The 15,354-nt window shown below is 48.7% G+C and overlaps 2 protein-coding genes across 2 annotated transcripts in view; both read left to right on the plus strand.

The window, feature by feature from the left end:
- LOC135827823 (receptor-type tyrosine-protein phosphatase delta-like) overlaps window positions 1-15,354 on the plus strand; it is a 362,685-nt gene that overhangs the window by 280,747 nt on the left and 66,584 nt on the right. The window lies entirely within an intron of this gene.
- Window positions 1-15,354, plus strand: part of LOC135827826 (mucin-2-like) — a 324,797-nt gene that overhangs the window by 88,410 nt on the left and 221,033 nt on the right. Inside the window, exon 11 of the mRNA XM_065340254.1 lies at window positions 10,344-10,646. Coding sequence (XP_065196326.1) covers window positions 10,344-10,646 — 303 coding nt within the window. The remainder of the gene's footprint in view (window positions 1-10,343; window positions 10,647-15,354) is intronic.

A 15,354-nucleotide genomic window follows, 5' to 3' on the forward strand; every position in this document is an offset into this window, starting at 1 on the left:
GTAGTACAACGCCTAATTTAGCTGGTTCGACACAGTGGTCACCAGTTCCACCTGCAGCAGTGTCGTCCAACAACGCCGCTTTTGGGGTACAGAGACTACAGACGCAGTACAATGTCAGTGGTTTGTACCCATCACCAGCTCTACCTCCACCAGTCAACGCCGTTTTTGGTGGATCGCCTGCACAGAATGGAAGTGCACTGTACCCAGGCCAACAAGCAGCATCCAATTATGGCCCTTATGGCGGAACCCCAAATGGGTATGGATTGACTGGACCAGTACCAGGATTCACACCTGGTCCTTCGCATGCACCGCAAGGCAATCCACCATCAGACGTTTACCGCCATTTAAGAAAGATCAAGATACCAACCTTTGACGGCGACAAAAAGCTATACGACACATGGCGTACGTCTTTCATTGTCTGCGTCGATCAACAGCCTCTGTCACCGGAGCTGAAGCTGTTGCAGCTCAGGCAATATCTGTCCGGTCCACCGTTGAAGACTGTCGAGACGTATGGTTACTCGGCAGCGGCCTACGCAGCAGCACTCCAGCGACTTGACCAAAAGTACGGCGGTGAGAAGCGCAAAACAGCCGTCCACATGTCCGCGCTCCAGGACATGCCACCAATCCGTGAGCGTGGCACAGCCAAACAGCTTGAGCGTTTCGCAGATCTTGTGCAAGTCGCCAAGATTAACTTGATTGATGCTGGCCGTCAGAATGAGCTGTCGTACGGTACGTTCTGCACTCAGCTCCAGCAGAAGCTGAGGCAAGATCTGTTAACGGCGTACCACCGGTGGCGTTGCGATAACAATATTGTTGAGTCGGTCGACTCGCTATTGCAGTGGTTAGTACGGGAAGCAGATTTCCGCACGGAAGCGGAGGAGACCATGCAGAGTGTCTCGCATAGCGTAGCAGCCACACGTCTGATGAGCAAGCCTGCCAAATCAGACATCTCCACAGCAGCAGCTTTTACCGTCACCTCATCGAGCGTAGAATGTGTGTTTTGCGGCAGCGGACACGAGTCCTCGCAATGTTCGTCCATCACAGACATCAAGCGCCGCAAGGAGCTGATACGCAAGAATGGTCGTTGCTTCATCTGCCTGAAGAAGAACCACCTGGCTTGCGACTGCAAGTCCAAGCTGAGATGTAGCAAATGTGAGCATCGACATCATACGTCCATTTGCGAACCCAAGTCGTCAGAGCAGCCTGGGACTGGCGCGAAGACAACATCTCCGCCATCTAGACAAGGCGGAAGTGGAAAATGGTCGAAGCCAGTGTTTTCGTCGACAACCGCAGCTACTGTCAGCGACAGCGGAGCTGTATTTCTACAAACTGCACAGACCTCGGTGGTCTCGCCTCAACGTCCAGATCGAAAAGTGCCTGTACGAGTAATGCTAGACGGTGGGAGCCAACGCTCGTACGCTACATCATCGGTACTGACTCAGCTGGACGTGCGCCGCTCCGGTCAAGAACGTGTAGTGATAAACGCGTTTGGCGGCGAACAGCCAAGCCCAAGCACACTCCGGGACGTGGTCGAACTGGACATTCAGTGCGTCGATGGCAACCGGATTCGTGTCAACTGCATCGTCGTTCCATCAGTCTGTGCACCCGTGCAAAATCAGCACACCGCAGATGTAGTCACAGCTTACGAGTCTCTACAGAATCTCAGTCTTGCCGACAACTGTGGCGGCTCAGCTAGTATCGACATTCTACTCGGCGCTGACGTTTATTGGCAGATCGTCACGGGCGACATCGTTCGTGTAGATGATGGGCCAACTGCTCTCGATACTCGCCTCGGGTGGGTTCTGTCCGGACCAACAGGCAGGTGTAATTCAGGCATCATCTCCACTAACGTCTCAACCGTTCACGCTTGCGATGTCGAACCATCTACCGTGCAAGATCCAGACAGTGCTTTGGTCCAGCTACTCCAGAAGTTCTGGCAGCTTGAATCCATCGGCATCTTGCCTAATGAACCGGACACTCTGCAGCTGTTCCAACAGACCATCCGCTACGATGGGCAGAGGTACACGGTCAGGTTGCCATGGAGGGAGGATCATCGCACGCTTCCAGACAATTACAGTCTGTCCGAGAAACGGCTGCAGTCAACACTCAAGAAACTGCAGAAGTCACCAGAAATTCTGAAGGAATACAATGCAGTAATTCAAGAGCAACTTCAGAAGGGCATCATCGAGGAGGTGCCAACTACAGAGCACGACGTGGTGGGCGAAGTACATTATCTGCCTCACCATCCTGTCATTCGGCAGGACAAGACCACTACGAAGGTTCGTGTGGTGTACGATGCCTCAGCCAAGGTGAAGACGCATCCGTCCCTGAACGACTGCATCCACACGGGACCACCGCTGCTCGAGCAGATCACCAGCATACTGCTCCGGTTCCGAACGCATGCGGTAGCCTTCACCGCAGACATAGAAAAGGCGTTCTTGATGGTTGGGATTGAGACAGCCGACCGCGACGTCCTACGCTTCCTCTGGGTCGACAATCCCACAAGCGCTCAGCCGGTACTCAAGACGTACCGATTCACGCGTGTTGTCTTCGGTGTATCTGCTAGCCCATTCTTATTGAACGCTACCCTACAACACCATCTCGCCAAGTTTGATCCCGAGTTCACTACGAAGCTGCTGCAAAGTCTGTACGTGGACGATGTTGCGAGTGGCGGCAACAGCAATGCAAATGCGTTGGAATCGTTCAACCGTGCCAAGAATCACCTTGCAACAGGCGGATTCAACTTGCGCAAGTTTGTCTCCAACTCCGCTGAGTTGAATGAGATCGTCAATGGTACCGCAGCGACACCACTGTCGACTAACGGTCTGCCTACTGTCGCCATGGACAACGACTCGTATGCCAAGACTATGTTGAACGGCTCATCCGCAGCCACCACCAAAGTCCTGGGCATCAGGACATCTGACCGTCTTACGTTCAGCGTCGACGAAGTGTTCAGCACGATCAAGGTCGACTCGCCAGTGACTAAGCGCCAAGTCCTATCGGCGTCAGCCAAGATGTATGACCCCCTCGGACTCCTGGCACCTATCACCATCACCCTCAAGGTATTTCACCAACAACTATGCCAGTTGAAGATGGGCTGGGATGACCCATTGGAGGGAGAGTGTCTTGGCAAGTGGCAGACGATGACACGGGAATTGAAGGCCATGCCACCGGTCTCATTGCCACGGCACTACGCAACAGACGCGAACGGCAACATCACACGTGTCGAGCTACACGGTTTCTGTGACGCGTCCGAGAGAGCCTATGCAGCAGCCATCTACATTGTGTTCACGACGGAGGTGGGCACTTCAGTACAGCTAGTCGCGGCAAAGACTCGTGTTGCGCCGCTGAAGCAACAGACCATTCCCCGCCTCGAGTTGCTTTCAGCACTGGTATTGGCTCGCCTGATGGCATCCGTCTCCTCAACGTTGGCGGAGCTGAAGATTGATCAGATTCACTGCTGGTCAGACTCCCAAGTGGCACTGGCATGGATAGCTGGAGTGGAGCAAACATGGAAGCAGTTTGTGGAGAGCCGGGTTACAGAGATCCGACGTCTCGTTCCGACGTCCTGCTGGAGCTACTGCCCAACAGCTTCGAACCCAGCCGACCTGCCGTCGCGAGGAGTGAAGCCCAGCGAGCTCACCAGTACCATCTGGTACACGGGTCCGAAGTGGCTACACGAGCCACAACCCCGAGCAGAAGTCGACAGCGGCTCCGCAGCATCGCAGTGTGAAGAAGTCGAGAGAGAGCGGAAGGCAACACCTACCACGGTCATGGCAGTCGGCTGCACCTCGCACAGTAGCATCGAGAAGGTCATCGATGTGAATCGATTCAGCTCACTAAGCAAACTGCTGCGTGTGACCGCTTTCGTCCTGAAGTTCACAGAGCTGTTGAAGCGTCGCAGCAAGACCACACATCTGTCTGCGAAGGATCTCCACAGAGCACATACACTGTGGATGGTCAACGCTCAACAGGATCTGTCCAAGGACAAGAAGTACCCTGGTTGGTATAAGGAGTTCGGCATTTTCACCGACGAGAATGGCATGCTACGGTGTGGCGGACGTCTGCAAAACGCCGGACTGTCGCATGATCAAACCCATCCGGTTTTGCTGAACGCGAACCACCCGTTGACACGTCTTGCCGTCCTGCAGGCGCATGACACGGTATGCCACAATGGTGTCAAGGAGACACTAACCGAGCTACGATCCCGTTACTGGATCATTCGTGGTCGGCAATTCGTACGAAAGATTGTCGGCCAATGCACCGTTTGTCGACGTCTCGAGTCGAAGCCGTACGCTCCGGAAGATTCACCTCCCCTGCCGGAATTCAGGACCAAGGTGGACTTCCCCTTTAGTTACGTCGGTGTGGACTTCGCAGGGCCACTGTTCGTCAGGGAAGGAGCAGACACCAAGAAGGTGTATATCGCGCTCTTCAACTGCGCCGTCAGCCAAGCGCTCCATCTAGATCTTGTGCCTGACCTATCAGCGGAAACGTTCCTCCGTTGTTTCAAGCGGTTTACGGCACGATTTGGCATCCCTCGGCACGTTACCTCTGACAACGCCAAGACCTTCAAGTCAGCGGCTAAGTCACTAGTGGGTTTGTTCGGTCTGCCCGAAGTCACTGACTATCTAACAGCACACGGCATGGAATGGTCGTTCAACTTGGAGAAGGCTCCATGGTGGGGTGGGTTTTATGAACGGATGGTCCGATGTGTAAAACGCTGCTTGAGGAAGATTCTCGGCCAGGCACGCGTCACGTACGAAGAACTCCTCACCTTCTTGCTCGAGGTTGAAGCAGTCCTCAACAGTCGCCCTCTGACATTTGTGTCAACTGAAGATGTCGAGGAGCCGTTAACACCGTCCCATCTATTGTATGGTCGGCGCGTCCTGTCATTTCCGACAGTGTGTCCTGATGACGTCGATGTCGCGTCAATTCAACGAGATGAGCTTCTACACCGACTCACCCACCTCAACACGCTCCTGGAGCATTTCTGGTGCAGATGGAGAAGTGAGTATCTACTCGAACTCCGAAACGCTCACAGGCGAGGCAATCAGCACGACCAAGGAGCAACAGTGTGCGTCGGTGATGTAGTAGTCGTGCACGACGACAATGAGAAGCGTGGCCTGTGGAGACTAGCGTTAGTCGAAGACCTCATCCGAGGCAAGGACAACAAGGTCCGAGGAGCGGTGATAAAATGCTCTTCCCGCGGAGGACGAGCATCCACCATGCGTCACCCGGTACAGCGACTGTACCCTGTGGAGGTAGCGAGACCTGCACCAGCCGCCGACGTTCTCGACGAACAATCGCAGGCCCACGTTGCGGACACAGCCTCCGCTGACCAGCAATCTGGTGCGCACCCCGGCGCCATGCGCCCGAAGAGAGATGCTGCCCGGTCAGCTGATAAGGCCAGACAGCAACTGATTAATGCCGGCTCCTTGTAGAGCTGCAGCAGCAATATTCTGTGTTCGATGAGAGCATCACGTTGCACCATGCTCTGTACTCTAGTAGCATCACGCTGTTGTAGGAACGAGTCAGGTACATGTAGTACACTAATTTCTAAGCTCTCATCTGGAGGGAGTGTGGAATATTGCATGCTTGTCAGATAGTGCATGCTTGTTAGATATTGCATGCTTGTTAGAGATTGCATGAATAAGAGTATTGTCACAAACTAATGGTTCGCACCAAGCGTACATACAAGCATACAAGCAATTGATTATACAGTCTTCTTTCTTCTTTCTATCGTGTCTTCTAAAGTATTTTACTTACCTTTTGCGCCATGGTACGTCTACGACGTTCCCATGGTCTTCACGTATGACATACGGTTTTCTAGCCCTTTTTCCTGGAGCTTGTCTCCTCGTGTCGTTTCTGTTTTTCATTGGTTTTTCTTTACGTTGTCTAAGGATAAGTAACAGTTTGAGTCTAAGAGAACCCAAGATGCGCTCGCGTTGAGCCAAAGCAGCCTTACAAGATACCCTTTTGTAAAGTTGGAAAGTGATTTACATCACTTTGAATTTTACAAGTATGGGAGAGGGTGAGCGCTGCAGGAGCAGATTGAGTTAATTAGCAGTGAGCAGGTTTCTTGTTTGAAAGCAGGCCGGGAGGAGACGTCACGAATGCTAGCAGGGAGGGCATTGTAGTATTCTAGGGACTTGTACAGTGGGGAGTCTTTACAGCGATCGGTTCTGGAGGGTGGGAGGTGCCAAGTGCGTGTGTGTCGAAGGCTGTACTGGGCCGTAACTTGAGCGGGGTTGTTCAGCATGCGTATGTGTTGTGGGGCATATTGGTATTTTATGGAGTGGGCAAGAAGGGTGAGCTTCACTTTGCGGCGAGAGAACATTGTCGGCCATTTGAGCCGATGGAGCAGTGTTGAATGATTCAGAGGAGTGTAGAGGGGGAGACGGAGGCGAATTCTGGCCGCCTTGCGCTGGATTCGCTCAAGACGGTCAAGGGCTGCGATTGAGAGCGGGGTGACAGCAATGCATGCATATTCAATTATAGGCAGGATAAATGTTTTGTTAATGAGAGAGAGTGATTTAGTGTGTAGAGTTGATTTGAGCCTAAAGAGAATATTAAAAGATTTTACGGCTTTTTTCAGCACAAAGTCAAGGTGGGCTGACCATCTTAGGTCGTGCTGAAAGATGATGCCGAGGTGACGATGTTGTGTTACTGTTTCTAGTTGGGTTTGCCCAAGTTTTATTTCGGGTAGTTGTGTTGGGGGTCGGTTAGCATGGTAGAACGGGAGGATGACGGTTTTCGTTTTATTGACTAGCATGTGCCAGTGCTCTAGCCATTCTGCTGCGGCATCGACGCTTCTTTGTAGCACAGCCTCACACTCAATGTAGCTGCCTGCAATGGCAATTAGTGCGGTGTCGTCCGCGAACTGGCTACACGAGGTTGTAGCATTTTCACAGGCAGTGGGCAGGTCAATGGTGTACGCCAGGAACAGAAGTGGTCCCAGGACCGAGCCCTGGGGCACTCCCGCTGGTATTGGTATGAAGGCGGATGTTGTGCCTTCAAACTGCACCCGCTGTCTGCGTCCTGTCAAGTAGGCTTCGAGCCACTTGTGAGCCTTGCCGTCGACACCGTAGTGGCTCAGCTTTTTCAGCAAGCCTTGATGCCATACACGATCAAAGGCTTTACTGAGATCGAAGAAACACGTAACAACATGCTTCCCCGCATCCCTAGCTGTGGATATCTGGTGGACGATCCGTGCGAGTTGCAGTTCGGTCCCGTCTTGTTTCCTGAAGCCGGATTGGTTGGAGGGTAAGTGCGGTGCTATGTGATTGTACAGACGAGAGTGGACTATTTTTCTTGTGTTTTTGATATTATACTGAGCAGGGAGATGGGTCGGTAGTTGGTAGGATGAGAGGGGTTGCCCGACTTGGGGATGGGTGTAATAGTTGCGTCTTTCTGATCCTGTGGTATTTCTCCGGTTCTGAAGGACAGATTGTAGAGACTAGTGAGAGCTGGGGAGATTTCCTTTGCAGTTTTTTTCAGGGGCCGAGTTGGGATGTTGTCAAAGCCTGGGCTCTTGCCAGTGTCTAGACTGCTTAGAAGCTTCTTGACCTCTTCCACTGTTGCTGCGATTGTATTTAGAGTATGCCTGATGTCAGGGGTAGTGTTGATGTCTGGTGTAGTACAGGTGGTCTTGTCGATGGACTGTTGGCTTTGGGAGATAAAGAACTTGTTGAGAGCTGTTGCCTTCCCCATAGCCGTGGCTGCAGTGGAGTTGGCTGTCGATAGTGTGGGAATTGTTTGCTTAGACGGTTTCTTCAGGCGCTTCAGTAGACGGTGGAGGTTTGTACCCGTTGACGTTGTTTGCTGGACAAAATCAGACTTAGCCTGTCGCAAAAGAGCGGTTACTCGGTTACGCTGGGCTGTGTACAGTTTCCAATCTGAGTCTAGTTGGGTCGCCTTGTAGGTGCGGAACTGTTCGTGCTTTGTTTTGATCTGGCTGAGAAGATCCTTCGTCATTCAGGGACGAGTGGGCGTAGTATTTTTGCGGGATTTGCTTCTGGTCACTTGGCAGTGGTGCACGGCTAGTTTCAGTATCTGGTCTCTCCAGAAGTTCCAGAATGAGGTTACTGGCTGAGGGTCAGTGGGATGTGGATCGTACTGCAGATGGCAGGTAGCAAGAGCTTCACGCAGTGATGCAATGCGTTCCTCGCTCCATAACCAGTATGTGCTGGAGGTGCTCTGCTGTATAGTACTGCTCTCATTTTTATTATTATTATTATTGTTAACCGCAATCAGTAATACAAGCTGGATCGACATTGGTGTACACTGTATTCATGTATTGTAAAACTGTGGAGACAATGTGCAATAAAACGATGAAAATGTGAAGAAATTGTGTAGAGAAAAAAAGGGATTCTAACAAGTTTTCGTACAACACTCATCAGGAATCTTCGTTGTACTAAAGGACACTGAAAACAAAATTGAACTATTATAGAAAATCTAAGTTAGAGAAATAACACCAAGAACAACAGCAGTGAAATTTGCAAGTGTGAATTTTAACAATGAAAGCGAGAGCAATACCGAATGTGTGTACTAACACTAAACTTGCAACTGAAAAATGAACAAAGAAGAGAAAGAAAGAAGGAAGGACAAAGTGATAACAAATAACAGCAGTACATTATACCTAGAACATTATAGGCCAAGCTTGGCCGCACCAAACATGACACTTTACTTGAACAATTTCAACCCAATTATACTATCCTTCTGTACACACAAATTAGGCTTATACAGACGCTGACAGATGGCTTCCAAAACTTTTAACTGTAGTCCATAACCATGACGACCACAGCACAATACAGTGAATGAAGAGTCGGAATACGAATTGCAACAATCAGGACTAGCCAACAGATGATTGTACACTGAAGACTTGCTACCACTAAACCTACGCACAACACTAACATTCTCACCGGCACTCTCACGATCACTACAATCGTCGCTCTCCGACTCATTGCTCCCTTCACCGTCCGTCCCATCATCTGCTTCCTCTGCGCTCTCTCTGTTATCCCGCCTGACATGGTCCATTGAACGGGACTCGGCCGTCACCCTGCTCTCACGTCCCTCCTTACGCCCTTGTCCGTTGAGTGCGTAGTTTCTGTTGTAGTTGGCTGTTGATCGTCTTGGTCTTTCAATAGTGGACCTGATTGAGGCATCCGCAGAGGAGCTTGCTGCAGAGCCTGCATTGCCATCAGTGTAACTGCTGCAGTTTTCGAAGTGTGTGTGTGTGTGTGTGTGTGTGTGTGTGTGTGTGTGTGTGTGTGTGTGTGTGTGTGTGTGTGTGAGTGTGCTCATGTGTGTGTGTGTGTGCAGGTGTGTGTGTGTGTGTGTGTGTATGTAGTGTGTGTGTCTGTGTGTGCATGCGTAACGTTACGGCCTGTATTGAATTGTGTACTTTGAAGTTATTTGTGGCAGCTCAAATTAGAAAAGATAGTAAATATCCCTGTTGCAATCAACATATCACGTATAATGACATAATTACTCAATCTGCGGACAGCATGCTGTAATGACATAATTATTACTTTATTGGAATTTGAAAAATAAATTCAAGTAACCATGACAATATTACATGTTACGTGCGTGGAAATATGTCGCTAAGCCAATAAGCCGATCGTTATGATATCAGCTGAGCCACAAAGGAAATATCACGATCGTTTCAGCCCCAGGACTCTATGAGCATGCGCACTGAGAGAGAGGATGTTGATTTTGAGAGAGACGAAGTTTCCTTTTACTTGTGGGATTTTGTCTTTGCTTCTGGAGTGAATTGTAATTCTTTTCTTTGACTGCTGTGGAAATAAATAATCCTAAGAAATCCTGCAAGCAAGCAGGTTACAATACCAGCGATCTATATCTTTGTGCATAGATTGGTGTTTCTTCGTGTCGTATGTTTATCCTCATATTTCCAGCTTTGCAATAGTTGTTGGGGGTAGATAAAAGTGTGTTTGACGTGGTGTCCATTTAAAATCAGTTGAGTCAAACGGCCTGGAATAGCGCTTCCGATCATTGGTCATAGCACAGCCATGCAGATTTGGCTAAGAGCAAAACATATTGTAGACTCAATGTGACAACGTTTTCGAATCAAAACACCTAGACAGAATGTGAATTTGACCCCGCTCCTGTTTTTCGTGTGATCTCTGATAAGCTTCTGCAGCCTCTACAAATGATGCACTATATTGCCAGGTGGAAATTGGGTCAAGTGTTTTGCTACACCTGTGGCATATGGAAAGGGTTTCTAAAATCCCATTTCGAAAGTTAAGTTTGGATGAACTTTCAACTTCTTTGCATTTCTATCAAATTTAAAAAAAAAATATTGCTGTTTTATCACGACTCTGCAGTTCCTCCTGCGCCAATTGTCAATTCTGCAAGGCCACTAGCCACCGAGGTGACAATTCACCTAACACGTGTAAAAGGAAATTATCACTTGTCCAACTTCTGCTGTTACTTCACCAGGCAATCGGTGTCTGACATACATATGTCAAGCTTGCCCAGTGTCATGATCTGCAACAAGACCAGTCCTGTTGTCCTTTCACCGATTCAAGAAGATGCAACATATACATATCACTGTGTGGCTAGAAACACGTATAATGCATCGGATGGAAATGCTACAGAACAAAAAATGTTCAGTACGACAGCAACAGGTAGGGAGCCGGTATCAGAGATTTGTTTCAGAATATGCAGAGAGCAGACTAGCAAATCCTGCAGCTGTGTTCTGGGGAAATCAGGAGAGTTGAAGTACAATAATGCTGCAGTATGGAGTGCTGCATACTGGCCTGTTGCCAAGGCACTTGACATGCTCTCCTCAGCTTTGTACACTTCCTTTAAAATCCTCGAGTGATAGTATCCCGAAAGTCCTAAGGTCCCCCAGCAATCATCGCCTTGAGGCAAGCCGATTGAAGGCTTGTCCACATGGGTCCTGGAAGGTAGGTTTTCACTCAAGTTGTGTTGGTTCAAACATCAACTAAAAAAATAAATATAGATAAATTTCACGGTTCGCGTGAGACTCGGCTGGAAGCCGAGTTTTCCGCATCCGCCGTGGGAACACCACCACCCTCTAGGATCAAAGGCGCAGATACAGCGCCTAAACGGTGGGAGGTGAGTAGATCAGACCCACCACCAAATGGTCAAAGATCGAAATCCCATTAGCTGCATCCATGCTACCCTCGTGCCAGGCCACGAGTTCCCAATTAACTGTGGGTCGCAGCACGGTTGGAAAAATTCCTTCCGCTTCCAAGCAGGACTTGAACCTGGTACCCTCTGTTTCTCAATCATGGTCTTAGACCATCCCACTATGCCTGCCTGCCTACATCAACTCTAGGATCAAAGGCGCAGATACAGCGCCTAAACGGTTGGAGGTGAGTAGATCAGACCCACCACCAAATGGTCAAAGATCGAAATCCCATTAGCTGCATCCATGTTACCCTCGTGCCAGGCCACGAGTTCCCAATTAACTGTGGGTCGCAGCACGGTTGGAAAAATTCCTTCCGCTTCCAAGCAGGACTTGAACCTGGTACCCTCTGTTTCTCAATCATGGTCTTAGACCATCCCACTATGCCTGCCTGCCTACATCAACTAACATCAACTTAGGTTCCCTGAAAGACAGCAACAGCTTTTTGGGACTCCCACTATAATTATAAGTGTGTTGAGAGCTTTTTGTTCACTGGGTTTTACATTGTAGCCATTCTTGCATGCGTGAATGGCAACTCAGGATCTGTATGATGAGACGGGGTGTATACTGCATTCTGTTGGTCATTGCATCATCACTGCATCACGTTAACCTTTGCATTGCTGAGCCCATATCATTACACAACAGTATTACGTGATAAGTGTACATCGGGTATTAGAGAGGTTCCGGGGTACGGTTTTCCGTGCCAAAACCCGTGTGGGCTCTACGAATTTTTTCAAGGCGTTCTTCATACAATTTTTCGGCACGGAGAATCCGTGTGGACTGGCTTTCATACGAACCATGTTTTGTATGGAGATTTTGCGTCATCGGGTGCAGAAAGATTTTTCGAGTACAAATTTGGTACGAGAAACATCGATTTTCCGCGGGAAGTTTTGATTTCGGAACAAATTTTCAAAATAAAAAGGCATAGCACGGGAATGTGACGTGTTTGCAATCGTAACCTAGGCAATGACGGCAAACACATACTAGTAAGTTCCGTACTCCGGAACATTTCACAGCTCGAAAACGGCGTATAAAAAATCCGTAGTGCCTCTACGGATTTTGGCACGAAAAAATCGTACTCCGGAACCTCTCAATTGATGAGAATTAACAGGGCATGCATATGTTCATATGCCCGTTAACCCTTTAAGAGCCACAGGAAATTTTCAAAATTCTGCATTTTTTCGTGTTCCTTGGATCATAGCTTCAGTTCTACTCACTCAATCCTCGCAATCTAGGGCTTCCTGGAAAGGTCTCCGCGAGAGGAAGAGAATGTGGTCGATCATGATAGCCAGCACACCGTCTAGCCAGCGCTAGATCGCAGCGACAGTACGAAAAATGCCCCAAATGCGTCCCGCTCCAGATATTTCATTTTACTCGATCGTGGAGTTCCAATTTTTTCGCTGTGTACTCTTGACAATATCAACAGTGAAACCCGTGCAAATTCGAGTAAACCAGCGTGGCGAAAAGTCTCAAAATTCTCAATACTAAAGTCGCACTGCGCGCTTTTGAAATTGCCGCGATCGCGGCTCAACTTACAAGTGATTTATCTCAGGAACCGTGGCTCGCAGTGCTTCGCGGATTGTTTCTCCCGAGAGGTGACAGTTTTCTCTTTGCCCTGGATATTTCGATCACTGGATTTGAGCGAGATTGGACTGAGTTACGATCTTTTGAAGTTTTGCATTTGAATGCGTCGTTTACGACGCATTCAAGTATGGGGCGGCTCTTAAAGGGTTAACCCATTACCGTTTGTACGGACAAATTTCGACCGCTCGCGATCGATGACTTCTATGTGCACAGCGCTGGACTGGTTCACCGCAGAGAGGTGGGATTTTCCCTACTGGTAGCCAAGATGTATGCGCAGAGGGTGCCAACAATTTTTTGTGTGATGCAATAATTATTTAAAAATCGTGGAAGTCTCAACTTGAAAAATGCTCTTTGGGAAAAGTGCGTACCCTGCGACTTTTGGTATTGCCTGCAGATGTTTTCGACTTTTGCTTGAGCTGGCCTCGCGACTGTCTGCCCTGCTGTGCAAGCCATGGACATGGAGCCAGCTCTTTCGCTTCTGGAGACCCTTCCTGAAGACCCTGTCGCCGCCTCATCCAGCGAAGATGAGTTTGTGGAGCCAGACGATCCTGTTGAAAATATTTATTCTGACGACGACAGCGACGATGACATGGCGAGTGAAAGCAGCGCCAGCGAGAGTGACATTTAGCACTAATAATTATTTGGATTTATTGCCGATCGGGCAAACTGTTGCAATATGCAATAAATCAAATTCTTGCACTGGAGTGGCTCCCTCAGGTAAGTGGATACCAGGTTCGTTCTCTGGGTCGGGAATGCAGGAGTGTTACCAGTCACAGCAGTGTCAGTATTGTCCCAAGTGTTGCAAATATCGACTAGTCGATATTTGCAACACTTGGGACAATACTGACACTGCATATTGCAACAGTTTGCCCGATCGGCAATAAATCCAAATAATTATTAGTGCTAAATAGTGGAATCTGGACTTGAAAGTTGTTGCATCGCATTCCTGGGGTTTTTTACTTTCAGAATCACCCTATGTTGTACTTAATAAAAGTGAAAAATAAAAATGTTACGGCATGAACAATACGGAGCATCAGCAAATCGAATTTTCGATTTCGAATGGCAAAAAGAAAATCAGTGCGAAAATTCGAATGAACAAGAGGTCCAGCATGCAGTGCAGTCCAGTATATTCGCATCGAGGTTTTTTTAGCTTGAACATGCAGTTCAGGACTGGAGATTTTGAGACGTGCAATGGCTGTGTTTGTTGCAGAGCAAGTCGATTGGTTGGATTTGCTTCTCCTCCTTGAGTTTGCTAAAGGTCACCTGGACCGAACGCAGTTGCTGTTGTTTCTCATTGCCGTTGAGGATGACGCGAAGCGGCGGACGCTTCATCCGATTCAGGCTATTGGCGATAGGATCTCTCTTGGAGACCCCTTGAAAAGGCGGATCTCGGCCGAGCTCCTCCGCTATCCCTTGCATATCAGGAGATTCGCGAATGAATAGCTGAGGGTGGGCCCTACACTGCCTCAGCAGAATGAGATCCATGGTGAGGTCGAACCTCAAATATTTGGCACACTTTGAGCTGCCTTCTCCCTGCGGGGAACTCACCATAAACGCAGATGCTGAGCGGCAACGCCAGCATCGCTACTGGGAGCAGGAGGCATACCGGGGCTGGTAGTTGGTGACAAGGCCATGTTTCCTGAGGATACTTGAAATGAAGCAAAAAGCACACTAGACAAAACTCTTCACAGTTCGAGAGAGAGAGAGAGAGAGAGAGAGAGAGAGAGAGAGAGAGAGAGAGAGAGAGAGAGAGAGAGAGAGAGAGAGAGAGAGAGAGAGAGAGAGGAAAGCATCAAGAAGTCCGGTTGGACTGTGCCTTGTGCACTTTTTTATTACACTAGTCTTTAGTAGTAAGAGCTAGTAGCTACATGCGCAAGTATAGGTACTCATAGTGCGCCGTGTACATGACACGAGGAGAATTCGAAAATTATTTTCTGTTTGCAGGCATTTTCCAGTCAAACAAAGCCCTACAATTGTAGTTTCGACTGATTGTGTGCTTTTCGTGACAATTCTCGAATTTCACTCGAAAATTCGATTTGCTGATGCTCTGTATTGACGGTCGGCTTTTGTGGAACAAATACCTTTTAAAACGGTAAAGGGTTAATTCTTACCAATTCCCAATCGAAATATTGTAGGGTGATGCGAAAGCTCTCAGCTTGCGATCGGATCAATATTTGTTGATTTATGGTGCTCAATGGACAAGCATATCCACACGAACCCAACGGCTATTGGGCAGTGAGTGGGTGCTTGATTTCCTTCTTTCTGTGCTTTTTCAACGTGGTGCCAAGACTGCTTCGAGCAATAGACCCGCGGGAATGTTCAAAAAACATTTGATCTCGATACAACCGAGGAGAGTCAAATGGCGGCTGAAAGAAAACTTTCTTTTGATTTGCGCAAACGCGACTTTGGGACAAATTCGCTTACTTCAAAATCTTGTCTCCTGCCATGTGAAGACTTGTGCGTCAGCTCATCATTTTCCTGGTTGTAGTAGCTTTCCAGGAAGCCAAAGAGCATGAAATATGGAGAATGTGAATGCCTGAGCTACAGCCTTTTACATGTAGCATGTTCTTAGTAAAAAAAGAACCCGTTTTCTCTGA

Source organism: Sycon ciliatum, chromosome 12 (genome assembly GCF_964019385.1).
Source record: "Sycon ciliatum chromosome 12, ocSycCili1.1, whole genome shotgun sequence".
Lineage (NCBI taxonomy): Eukaryota > Metazoa > Porifera > Calcarea > Leucosolenida > Sycettidae > Sycon > Sycon ciliatum.